Source organism: Gopherus flavomarginatus, chromosome 9, assembly GCF_025201925.1.
Source record: "Gopherus flavomarginatus isolate rGopFla2 chromosome 9, rGopFla2.mat.asm, whole genome shotgun sequence".
NCBI classification, from domain to species: Eukaryota; Metazoa; Chordata; order Testudines; family Testudinidae; genus Gopherus; species Gopherus flavomarginatus.
This window is the reverse complement of record NC_066625.1, coordinates 6,754,302-6,768,185: the sequence shown is the minus strand read 5'-3', so window position 1 is coordinate 6,768,185 and position 13,884 is coordinate 6,754,302. Positions and strand designations below refer to the sequence as shown.

At 40.9% G+C, this 13,884-nt stretch overlaps 1 protein-coding gene across 2 annotated transcripts in view; it reads left to right on the top strand.

Annotated features, from left to right (window-relative positions):
- Window positions 1-13,884, top strand: part of EPN2 (epsin 2) — a 70,150-nt gene that overhangs the window by 21,025 nt on the left and 35,241 nt on the right. For both annotated transcript variants that reach the window (XM_050967271.1, XM_050967270.1), the window contains exon 2: window positions 11,418-12,185. In XM_050967271.1, coding sequence (XP_050823228.1) covers window positions 11,591-12,185 — 595 coding nt within the window. In that variant the 5' untranslated portion in view covers window positions 11,418-11,590. The remainder of the gene's footprint in view (window positions 1-11,417; window positions 12,186-13,884) is intronic.

Genomic DNA, 13,884 nt, shown 5'->3' with positions numbered 1-13,884 from the left:
CATTTTTCTGGACTGTCTTATTAGCAAGGTGGATTTGATTTAAATCAAATCGATTTAAATCACTTGTCAGGAAGACTTGATTTAGTCATGGATTTCTACATAAAAGTGCATTCTTGTTGGTTGTTATAACCTTAATACATATTCTTCTCAACCCAGAGATAGAGGTTGAGGTCAGTTATTTCTTACCTCTATATATTATTTATTTATTAATTTATTTAAAAAACATTTTTGCTGTTAACAAGCATGTCATTTCTGAGACCCAAATCCACAGTTTGAGAACTGCAAAACTAAGCATCTCTGATGATATCTTCTAGACCAGTGGTATTCAAACTGGGGCTACTGCTTGTGTAAGGAAATCCCTGGTGAGCTGGGACGGTTTGTTTACCTGCCAGGTCTGCAGGTTTGGCCGATTGCGGCTCCATTGGCCGCGGTTTGCTGCTCCATGCCAATGGGGGCAGTGGGAAGCAGTGGCCAGCAAATCTCATGTCCTATGGCTCTTCCTGCAGCCTCCATTGGCGTGGAGCGGCAAACCGTGGCCAGTGGGAGCCGCAGTCGACCGAACCGAACCTGCGGACCTGGCAGGTCCCTACACAAGCAGCAGTCCCAGTTTGAGAATCACTATTCTAGACTGAGCACTGAGTCCCATTTGGGTAGATAGAAAGATTAATCTAAATAATCTATACAGATGCCCCTGGAACCCCATAAGATTGGGTCCCTAATCCATGAACTATTGGAACTCATTTGGAAAAATTTTCTTAAACATTACGTTAATATATTGTCATACTACAGAATTAGAATTTATAATCTCTATTCCATGATGAGATATCTTTGAGCTATAATATATCTTAATGAAAACTATTTTTAGATTTAAATTATTTTTTTTTTAATTTTTATTTTTTAAATAATTGATTTTTATCCACCCTGCTTATTAGTGAATTCTGACTAAACTCCTTCACGGCACATATTAATGTATTACGTAAAGGTAGTCTTTTTTTCTCTGTGGAAAGTGAGGACTTTTCACACAGTGTAGCTACTAAATTATAAGACAATTTGCTTGCATCTTCCAGGGAGCATTAAAATGTAAGCAAAACAATGTTCCAAAATTTGGCAACTGATGTTAATAGCTTTATTAAGCAATTGTGTGTAATAACATGGCTTGTCATGAAGATTTACAAAATGGATTTTAATATAGCAGTATAGGATTTGCCATAGTGGATGTTATCACTAGTCCTTCCAGTTTGGTATTACCAGGTTGGTACTTCAAGTTATAAAACACAAATGGATGGGGTGGGTGTGGAAGGTACAAGCTTTTGAGCTACACAGAGTTCTTCAGCTATGTTTAGCTCAAAAAGCATATACATTCCACCAACAGCAGTTGGTCCAATAAAAAGTTACCTCATCTACCTTGTCTTTCTCATATCCTGGGACCAACACAGCTACAGTAACGCTGCAAATTTACTTTGGAACTGTAATATTCCTAATTTTTGTGTGTGAAACTTTAGGAATAATATAATAACAGATAAGCATTAACTTCAGTAGAGTTGCTCCTGCTTACATTAGGGTCTATATTTAACTCAGCGGGCTTGATGTTAAAATTTGTGGCATAAGGCATATCTTACGGATGTAGCATGTGGATGAAACAATTGGACTGAGAGTTGGGAGACCTGGGTTCTGTTTTTATCTCTGCCACTCGCCTGCTGTGTGACCTTGGGCAAGTCAGTTCACTGTGCCTCTGTTTCCCCTTGCACCCTGTGTCTTATCTAGTTAGTTTGTCAACTCTTTGGGGCGGAGACTGTCATTGCAAGTACAGCACATAGCACAATAGGGATCTTGGCTATGGCTTCTTGGTTCTACAGTAATACAAATACAGTATTTCTGCATTAAGAGTTAGTCATGTAATGAATGAATGGGGCTGGGATTTGAGGATCTCTGATATTACTAATAAAATTTGTTTTGTCTTGTATAGTTGTGTAAACCACTACTTGAAACTGCACACACAACACTGTACAGATCTTGCATTAATCCATTGTGTATTTCACTTTTCTAGAATATGAACACATTTTTAGCTATGTTTGGCTGAATCCCTTTTTATAAATGTAATCTGAGTCTTGTGAGAAAATTTGCAGATCTCCCTTTCTTGTAGGAAAAGGGGTGGGCAAATTGGATATTTTTGTATATGAGTTAAAATATTTTGTTTGCAGGAGTGTGCAATTTAACCTGTTTGATAACTCTCTCCTGAAGTAATGTGATAATTGGTACCAGCAGTTCAAAAAAGTCCATTTTTTCTCATATGTACTGATAGTAATGACTAATCTAGCTTGTTCGTGTATTTCTTCTTCCCAATATGTCCTCCAGCTAAAATCTAGTATCTGTGTTCAAGCTGTTTTAGTAATATTTAAAACATTGACACTAACATCCTCTTGATAGGAAAGAGATATTCACACCTGTATTTTTTTTCAGATTTAGTTGCAATTCAACCTGACCCTGTTGAAATTTTCTAATTGAGTTTCTTGCTTTGAATGAAGGCTATTTTTATCAGTGTAGACAAATGTTAGTGTGTGGCTTTACATTTCAGATAACTCAATGGATTCTTCTGAAATCCGTACATTAGATGGATTTATATTTCTTCTCTTTTGAATTAAGTCTTATTAATGTCTGTGTGGGTTGTCCTCATTTCTGTGTTTTGTCTTAGCAAACTAAAGATGATGGTTTATGTCTTGTGAATTTCATTTAGTCTCTTGGTAGAGATCTAATAGGCAGAAATAGTCAAGTGTCCTTCCATCTGCATTCGGTATCTGACTAACTGTCATGAGGAGAATCCTTCAGGGTTTTACATATCATGAAAGTGTTTGAATAAGACATAGAGGAAATTGAGAAATTAGATATTCTCATCACCCCACCCCCAAGATTACGCCTGACGTTACAGCTAAACATTAGTTTTTCTCTCTGCAGAATTGCATATTCCATTCCTATTTGTACAAAAGGTGACAAACTTATTAGAAAACAGAGGAAAAAGTGGCCCAAAGTGATAGGCAGCAATATTAGGTGGATGACATTTTGGAGGCCTCAGGTGAAAAAAGAAACCACCACCAACAAAAACCTTGGCTATCCCTTTTAAGAAATCTGTTCAAGTTGGTGGTCCCTGCAGCTGCTTTTCGCAAAGAGCAGTAACTGTAATTAGTTTTACTTTGTGCTGCAGTTGCAATTGTACTGTTTACAATGGGGACGCTGATTTCTGCTGAAGTTGCAAGTATATTGTACTTTGTATTGGTTCATTGGCGAGATGCTATTTCACTAAGGCCCCTTAAAAGAATCCTACATGATCTATTAAAATAATTGTTTTCTATGAAACCAACTAATCATGCATTAAAAATGTTTTCTTACTTTATCAAATGGCGATGTTTAACTTTTACCTCAAAGGCTGTTCTCATATTCTCCAAATGTTAAGGTCAAGTAAAATATTAATTTCATAGGAATGGGGAAGCAGATGAGTTGTGTATTTTTTAGTGTTTGCTTTAGGAAGCGCCCAAAACTTTGATTTATTGCTAATGCCAAAATAGTTGTAAAAATGAAATTAAACTCTTGGCAAATTTTTATTTAAGGTAAAAATCGTTAACACAAGGTGGTCATTCTCCCAAGCCCTTCTTTCCTATTTTTAATAGGATAAAATGAAGGTCTCTGAAAATACTGTAGTTTGCTTTTTAATAGCAAAAAATGGAATAGCTGTACCAAGGAGACAAAGTGTCTCTAAACTTACCTTTGGGTCAAAAAAGGTACCATGTTAATGACTGGACTCAGTTTGATATGAGTCAGCAGAACAGTGCTAAGCTATTTAATTAGCAATTGAAATTGCATAATTATTTCAAGGTATGAATATGTAAAGTATCTGAATGCTAGAGTTTGCACTTTGTAGCAATCTTATAATTGCTATAGAAGTACAGATTATCAAATGAAGTCTTTAATTTTGTTGAAGTGCTAAGAACACTTTTCTTTCTGTTGCTCCTAATTCAGTGTGCTCACTTATTAATATAGCAAACAATTTCATATTTTTCAAAGTGTTTTCTCTTTAGATCCCTTTATTCTATTCTGTCTCCTGCAGCTGTGTCAGTTGTGCCTGTAACATGTGTCACTTTCTTTGCTACTGCAGCACATCCTTCAAAGTGGGAGAATTACTCTATAATCAAATAGAGGTTCCCATCACATTCCAGAGTGTATACACATAGTGCAAAGTCACTCGTTTCCAGTGTTTGGCTTTATTGGTAATTCAAAAATAGTCTATAAGGTGCCACAGGACTCTGCTGCTTTTTCAAAAATTAATGCAACAATGAGTCCTGTGGCACCTTAAAGACTAACAGATGTATTGGAGCATAAGCTTTCGCGGGTGAATACCCACTTCGTCAGGACTCATTGCTTTTTACAGATCCAGGCTAACATGGCTACCCCTCTGATACTCAAAAATAAACAAAACATAAACGTCAGCCTCAATTTTCCCCCCAAACTTTGGATTCCCTGAAAACCACCTCTTTACTGAGAGAGGCTTCAAATCCCACTTGTATCTTGGGCTTTGTCTTCTCTACAAAAAGAAATGTTTTTTTTCCTAGTGTCCCTAGCCTCTGTTTGTCAGAGGATGGAGATGGATGGCAGGAGAGAGATCACTTGATCATTGCCTGTTAGGTTCCCTCGCTCTGGGGCACCTGGCATTGGCCACTGTCGGTAGACAGATACTGGGCTAGATGGACCTTTGGTCTGACCTGGTATGGCCGTTCTTATGTTCTTAGGGCTTGGCTACACTGGAGGGTTGCAGTGCTGGTGGTGGCTTTACAGCGCTGCAACTCACACACCATCCACACTTGCAAGGCACATCCAGCGCTGTATCTCCCTGGATACAGCGCTGACTGTACTCTACCTCTGCCTGGGGAATAACAACTGCAGCGCTGGTGATGCAGCGTTGCTTCGCCAGTGTGGCCACCAAAAGCACTGTTGTTGGCCTCCAGAGGTATTCGGAAGTATCCCAGAATGCCTGTTCAGCTACTTTGCTCATCAGTTCGAACTCTACTGCCCTGGCTTCAGGTGACCCGCCCTTTAAATGCCCCGGGAATTTAAAAAATCCCCTTCCTGTTTGCTCAGCCAGGTGTGGAGTGCAATCAGTGAATCTTTCCAGGTGACCATGCCTCCACGTGCCAAACGAGCTGCAGCATGAAGCAATGGCGAGTTGCTGGACCTCATCAGTGTTTGCGGGGAGGAAATTGTGCAGTCCCAGCTACGCTCCAGCCATAGGAATTATGATACCTATGGGCAGATATCAATGGCCATGCTGGAAAGGGGCCATGACCAGGACACACTGCAGTGCAGGGTTAAGTGAAAGAGCTGTGGAGTGCCTATTGCAAAGCCCATGAGAGAAACCACTGCTCTGGTGCTGCCCCCACAACCTGCCGTTTTTACAAAGAGCTGGACGCGATACTTGGGGGTGACCCCACCGCCAATCCAAGGACCACGATGGACACTTCAGAGCGAAGGGGGAGGCAGAGGAAGAGGGGGGGAGGAGGAAATCGAGAGTGAGGGTACTGGGGTGGGGGAGACACCTCGGAGTCCCAGGAAGCATGCAGCCAGGAGCTCTTTTCAGGCCAGGAGGAAAGTAGCCAGTTGCAGCAGCCGGTACTTGGTGAAGGACAAGCAGAGGAGAGGGTTCCCGGTAAGCGGCTTTTATTTTCAGTATAGAAATGTTTCGGGAGAGGAGGGAGGGTTAGGGCTGCATGCATGCATGCCTAGATGTGGAATAGCCCATTGATGTGGTCTATCACATCACGGTAATCGGCCTCGGTAATCTCTTCAAAAGTTTCAGCCAGAGCGTGGGCAATGCACTTGTGCAAATTTATTGGGAGAGCCACTGTGGTCCTTGTCCCAGTGAGGCTAACGTGTCTGCGCCACTGTGCCGTGAGGGGTAGGGGGACCATAGCTGCACACAGGCAAGCTGCATAGGGGCCAGGGCGGAATCCGCATTGCTGTAGAAGACCCTCCCACTCTTCCCAGGTTACCCGCAGTAGTGAAATATCTTCCAGGATCAACTCCTGTGGAAAATGTTGGGAGACTCTTCAGTGTAGGTTCCCCCTGCAGCTGTTTGCTTTCCCCAATGCACAGAAACCCCAGTACAGCCCTGAAGCAATCAGTCCCCCTTACTCACCATTTCGGGGCTCCTGTGGGTTATGTGCACTCTCTTTGGTATGGGAAAATTATGTTATTGTGAAGACTGTAAACTCCTTCACTGTGTGGGAATAACTATCTGATGTGATATAAACAATGCTGCCTCTGTTAACTGTTGCCTTTTTTGCCTTTTTCTACAAGCAACCTTGAGTTCTCGGATGCCCGTGTTATCAACAGCTGAAAGACTTCAAAACCTCCGAAAGGAGCCACGAAAAAGCAAAGACGACCTGCTGCAAGCAGTTATGGATCACTCTGCCAGAGAGAATCAAAAAGTGCAGGACTGGAGGGAAAGGGAAAGCAGGATCCGCCAGAAAAACGCAGCGGCCAGGAAGAAAAGCACAAAGCAGCTGATAAACATCCTGTCTCGCCAAGCGGACTCTATCCAGGCGCTCGTAGCCATGCAGGCAGAGCACTACCGTGCCGGCCCCACCCCCATCCCAAAGCTCTTTCCCTTGTCCCACAATGTCAGCTCAAAACCCCCTTCCCCAGCATCCAGGTTCTTACCACCACTAGCTGCCTCCAACACCTGTATGTTCACCAACCAGCCCTGAGAACGACAACCCTTACCCTCTGCACTCAACCCCCATCACCATGCAGTATAGGCATCCTGAAGTGCAGCAGTCATTGCACAGCACTCCAGACATGACACATTCAAACCTGTGACTATACAGTTGCCCACCACACCCCCCTGCCCTTTTAGGTTCCCAAAATGTTGTGTGTCTGTCAGTAAAGTTATTTTCTTTTCAATAAATGAATTCTTGGCTTTGAAAACAGTCTTTTTATTATTGCAGAAAGTCAAAAGATACCTTAGCCCAGGAAAGAAACAGGCACTGCAAATCAGCTTAGGAAAAACAGATTCCTACTAATGTTGTAACCACTGCACTTCACTCCCGTGCAAGTCACCAAACATTACTGTTGGTTTTCAGCCTCAAATTCCTCCCTCAAGGCATCCCTAATCCTTAAAGCCCTGTGCTGGGCCTCTCTAGTAGCCCTGCTCTCTGGCTGTGCAAATTCAGCCTCCAGGCATTGAACCTCAGAGGTCCATGCCTGACTGAATGTTTCACCCTTCCCTTCACAAATAGGATGGAGGGTACAGGATGCAGATATAACTGCAGGGATGCTGCTTTCCCCCAAGTCTAGCTTCCCATACAGAGATCTCCAGCGCCCCTTTAAACGGCCAAAAGCACACTCCACAGTCATTCGGCACCAGCTCAGCCTGTATTTGAACCGTTCCTTGCTCCTGTCAAGCTTCCCTGTATACAGTTTCATGAGCCAAGACATTAACGGGTAAGCGGGGTCTCCAAGGATCACAATGGGCATTTCAACATCCCCTACTGCAATCTTCCGGTCTGGGGAAAAAAGTCCCTGCCTGCAGCTTCCTGAACAGGCCAGTGTTCCGAAAGATGCGTGCATCATGCACCTTTCCAGGCAAGCCTATGTTAATGTCAATGAAACACCCACGGTGATCCACAAGTGTCTGGAGAACCATAGAGAAATACCCCTTCCAATTAACATACTCGAATGCTAGGTGGGGTGGTGCCAGAATAGGAATATGCGTCCCATCTATCGCCCCTCCACAGTTAGGGAAACCCATTTGTGCAAAGCCATCCACAATATACTGCATGTTCCCCAGAGTCATGATTCTTCTTAGCAGGATGCGATTAATGGCCCTGCAAACTTGCATCAAAACGATTCCAACGGTCGACTTTCCCACTCCAAACTGGTTCCTGACCAATCGGTAGCTGTCTGGAGTTGCCAGCTTCCAGATTGCAATAGCCACCCGCTTCTCCACCGACAGGGCAGCTCTCAATCTCATGTCCTTGCACCACAGAGTGGGCGTGAGCTCAGCACACAGTCCCATGAAAGTGGCTTTTCTCATCCGGAAGTTCTGCAGCCACTGCTTGTCATCCCAGAGTTCCATGACAATGTGATCCCACCACTCAGTGCTTGTTTCCTGAGCCCAAAAGCAGCATTCCACAGTGCTGAGCATTTCCGTGAATGCCAGCAGCAATTTCGTATCGTACGCGTCGGGCGACTCGCAATCATCGTCGGACTCCTCATCAGTTTGGATCTTAAGGAATAGCTCAACTGCCAAACATGATGTGCTGGCGAGACTCGTCAGCATACTCCTCAGCAGTTCGGGCTCCATTTCCCACAGAAATCGCTCTGCACAGAAACCGTTGAGAGAGAGTCAGGATGGCTCCAAACGTGGACGGAAAAACAGGGACTGCTGGGATGTGAAGCGATGCATCATGGGGCATTGGGACAGGAAGCAGAATGACCCGCACACTCCGCCCACAACCCACAGCGCCAAAATGGAACGAGGTGCTCTGTGGGATAGCTGCCCATAATGCACCACTCCCAACAGCATTGCAAATGCTGCAAATGTGGCTACACTGCTGCGCTGGTAGCTGTCAGTGTGGCCACACTGCAGCGCTTTCCCTACACAGCTGTAGGAAGACAGCTGTAACTCCCAGCGCTGCACACCTGCAAGTGTAGTCAAGGCCTTAGTGTAGATATGGCCACGGTGGGGCTAATTCAGTCCATCTGCTAGTGTGATTGACCATCATATACACTTTACTTCTATGCTGGGGTTTCTGCTCTTGGCCTGTTTCAGGGCATAGGATTAGCTGTTTGGTTTCCTCTCCATTAAAATAGGTGCTTCAGTCTAGGGCACATTCTTGAGTGCAAGACGCATGGTTTCTTATGCACATGATAGAAGTCAAGCAATAATTAAGAGTCTTTTCAAAGGCGACTTCACTTTGAAATCCTCCTTTCTAAAGCTTAGTGGAGCAGTGCTAGTTTTTTATAAAAATCCTCCTCCAAGGGTCTTGAACTTAATTATGTTTGCTCTTAGTAGTTCAGTTATGCATGTTGAAATTATTTTTCCAAACCATTGTGACACTACTGGTTTATATGTAGGTAGTTGAAGTTGCTTGTTGTTGCTGTTTTATTACTTACCTCCTTGATTTTTACATAACATTCGGCACCCAATAGCCTTTTCCTGATCAGATGGCCAGTCATGTAATCCTGTTAGTATACTTGTATTCCTGATTTAGGATTAGTATCCATACAGACTCTTCTGTATCCATCCTTTTTTTTAGTATAGTACTATTCCCTCCTCTAACCTAACCTGTAATTCCTGTGTGGTTTATATCCAGGTATTGCAGTATCTCATTAATTTTTTTATGCCTACTATCATCATTCTGAATGTTCTTGTTATCCATGTAAATATCCAAGCCTTTTCTGAATGCTGCTAAACTAGTGGCTTCATTGATATCTTATGGCAAACCTTCCCCCAAAAAAACTTCTCCAGTTTTTTTCCTTGTTATGGAGGGAGTGGAATTCAGTTGTTTAGATGGGGATTCCTCTGCCATACTCTGGGGCTGCAAAGCTGAGGAGACTTTTCTAGGAGCAGTGTAATCTCTATTTCCTATCCAGAGGTCGCTACCACGCTCTGTTCCTTCTGGTATTTGTCTGATGATAGATCAAAATTCATTTCTTATAAGCTGGATTTAAGTAAATGTAAAGGAATACACTATGCTGGTGCATTTTATTTGAAGTCTGTTTTTAACTCTTATTAGAGAGACAACGTGGTTGAGGTAATATCCTTATTGGACCAACTTCTGTTGGAAAAAGACAAGCTTTCAAACTTACACAGGTCTGGTCTTATGGCCAACTTTCTGAAATACTTAAACTATAATAGTTTTTATCTTAATTCTTCCAAGAATAAATATTATTACAGATTTTTTTTAATCTGTTTTAATTAATCTTGTTGTCATTGATCTTATTTGCTGAGAATTGTAATCTTGAAAGGACATATTCTTTTGTACTGTTCTTTCACTGTTGTATGTTTATTACTGACTTGGAAAAATTATCTTCCTAAGTCAAAACTTAATTCTGCCTTCATTCAAAATGGCATGATGATAATTTGAAGAATGATGGTAATGTTAAGCTTGCAATCAGTGTGTTAATTCTCACCCACGCCTTTTGTTACTGATAGTGCAGTTTCTTGTACAAGTCTGGAGAAACATTGCTGGAGAACATTTTTAAAAGTACAATCGTTGTTCAGCCAGTGTGGTAACTTTTCCCTAATGGAATCAGTGTTTTTTAAGTATTTGAACTGGTTTTATTTGTAAAACATTACAATGATTTTTTTAAATTTGAAAATAAAAGGATATAATTAATATTAATACAATTAACATAGTAAACATACAGTGTAAATATCTGAATGTCTGTTCACTTGAGTAATGCATTCTAAAGCTTAAATGGGCCTGTGCCCATTTGAAATCTAATCATCTTCAAAAAAGTTTAAAAGGTTTTGCATTTATAAAGCTTACACTTGAGTTCCCCTGACAATATTTTGGATTTACAGTTCCGTTTTCATATAATTTAAAAATACATCCTTCGTCAGTGCTATGTGAAATATGCTCCCAAGCAGCAGAAACTGTGACTCTGGTAGACACACAGTGCTGTCAATATACAAAATAAACAAACTGTTTTTCCCTCTGATCTGCTTAGCTTTGCATGTTGTCTTGAATGCATCCTTCTGCTGCCTCTCTTCAGTGGCTCCCAGTTGAATATAGAACCCAGTGCAAGGTGCCTGCCCTAATATTCAGAGCCCTCTATGAATTTGTCCCTGGATACCTTAGAAATAGTGTGATTAGGTTATAGGAAATACACATGCTCCATGACCACGAGTTACCACAACAGTATGTTACACTAGAACATTGAAATTGTTAACCAACAGAGGGAGGCTCATGAGTGCAAGAAACAGAACTTTTGAAGGACCTGGACCTGACTCTGAAATTTGGTCCCATGAGGTGGATCTGACTCTGGAACTTGATCCTATGAGATAATTACTATAGACCTCACAACAAAACTAAATTCATAACTAATTTCTTTGGCTTAGCTTTCTCTCATTGTCAATATGCATGCTTGTGACAAAACAACATATAAACTAATCAGAGTATAGTAGTAATCATGCTCTTTTTATTGTATATTTTAATGCTTTTTTACTTAGTGTGAATTTCCAGCAGTTAATCTTACCTTAGTCTTGAGATAAGGAGCAAAAGTGGGTTTCTTCACATAAAATGCAGTAGGGACCTTGAAAGCACCTTCAGTTGACTTAAAAGCTTTGGACAATTTTGTTGGATGGTTTTATTCAGAAAAGAACAATTAAAGCTACAACTAATTTGTTTTCTTTTTCTTTTTAGGTTATGGTTTCCTGTGTCTTGCACCTTTTTCTTGAAGGGAGGAAATGATCTTAGCAGAACATGTTTCAAATTGATCACTGATACAGAGTCTTCAGTCCAGAAACGTGCATTGGGGGAAAAACAATTAATCTCTGAAGGTTTTTAAAGTTTGTCCTATTAAAAGGGGGGAGAAAATGACGACTTCGTCTATTAGACGGCAAATGAAAAACATTGTGAACAATTATTCAGAGGCCGAAATAAAAGTTCGGGAAGCAACTTCCAATGACCCCTGGGGTCCATCTAGTTCCTTAATGACTGAAATAGCAGATCTGACTTACAATGTGGTAGCCTTTTCTGAAATTATGAGCATGATCTGGAAACGGCTGAATGACCATGGCAAAAACTGGCGGCATGTGTATAAGGCCCTTACTCTGTTAGATTACCTGATTAAAACAGGCTCTGAGAGGGTGGCACAGCAATGTAAAGAGAATATTTTTGCTATTCAAACACTGAAGGACTTCCAATATATTGATCGAGATGGTAAGGACCAGGGCATCAATGTAAGGGAGAAGTCCAAGCAGCTGGTCTCTCTTCTGAAGGATGATGAGCGACTCAAGACAGAGAGGGCCCAAGCCCTGAAGACCAAAGAGCGTATGGCTCAGGTGGCCACTGGAGTTGGTAGTAACCAGATCACATTTGGCCGAGGTTCCAGTCAGCCTAATCTATCCACTAGCTATTCAGAGCAAGAATATGGCAAATCTGGAGGTTCTCCTGCATCTTACCATGGCTGTAAGTACAGATAATCAAATGCATGTAAAAATGAGGGTGGTTTTGTTCTGTAAATCGACATCTGTTCCAGAGCTTTCAGATTCTGATTTGCAGTTGGATTAGAGAGTAAGTGGAGCTTTCTAGAATATCAGTGTACAGATCACAAGGGGTTTTTGCAGTGACTGAAACTCTATAGGTCTTCTGGGAAGTACTAATGCCTTTACAAATTACTAGGCTTAATTGCTCGTCGGGGAAAGGATGAATATGTTGATTTAAATTGATTTATAAACCAATTTTTACTTACGTTGTCCCAAAGGTGGTGAAATCCAGCCATTTCCATGAATGGATTCCAATGTTTAATATGACACATCTGACTGGGGCAGAGCAGCAAAGGGGATTCTTTCAGTTAATATTCTCCATACGTTTCCAATTTTGAGAAGGGTGTGTAATGAAAAGTGTGTTTTGTTTTACACTTCATCCTTTTAGATTTCTTTCTAGAATCTACTTTAATAAAATTAGCACAGGAAATTCCCTTGCATCCATCAGTTTGACCAGACTTCCTTTTATTTTGTTGCTATTTTATTTTAGTATAAGCATGACAGTTTACTTCATTGCTCAACCATTCTTTTAAACAAATACTGTTGTAACAGTTCAATACTTCAGTGCTTAATTCTCCACTCTGCACATTTATAGTATCAACGTTTAGTGTACAAATATTGTTACTAAATACTGTTTCATTCTAAAAATTAATGAGAGTACAATGTCAAAGGAATAGGTTCTTTGTATGGCTGCTTGGACCCACTTGTGTTATGAAGTCTGGTTTGGCACTTCTTAACATAAATAATGATCTGCTGAAGGCTGCTTTGGCTGAAATCTCAGTGGTTGTGGTATAATGCTAAAGGAAAACTTTTTTTTTTAAATGATTACTTCAGTATCTGAAGTGCTGTAACAGGAGTCAATGGTGAATTGAATGTGTCAATTATAACAATAATCTTACATTTGTCAGGCCCTTCATCCGAAATTACCACCACCTCTCAAGTTATAAATACAGGAATTGCCTTAACAGCCAATGATGTGCCACCTGCTTGTTGTGTGGAAGGCAGCAGCAATTTAGCAGCACATAGCAATATTGCACAACAGTTTAGGATAGGCAATGAAAAATACTTTATCTTTTTAAAGTTGCAGAGAAAAGCACGTTAAGCGTCATTATCCAAACTGGAATTTTATCAGGCACGAAACTAATACTTTTTTCTTGTGAAAAATACCATGGGCTCTTAAATGATCCCAAGTACTCAGAACCTCTGTTTTACCTCTGATTAAAAAACAAAACATGGAACATCCAATCACTGAGTACCTCGTTTTAACATGCTGGAGCATTGTTTCAGTATTGACTCTGAAAGAAGAGCATCTTTATTGTGTCACTAGGATATTAGGTTTTCTTTTGAGGTCTCCTTTCAGAGTACTAATCTAATTGAAACATACTTGGCTAGGAGATTAAGCTGAAGTATCATGGCTTTTAACTTTAATTGATTTATTGAATTGATCCTCACCAGGGTATGTTAATAATGATTCTGTTCTTCAACAAATGATACTTTAGTTGGTATATTTAAACATTTTTTATTTGCCATACTAAACCAGGTATCAGACGTTCAAACTTTCTTTTGCTATATTCATGCCACAGGAGAAAGTATCCTGCCGAATTCTTATTCCTTTTATGTTT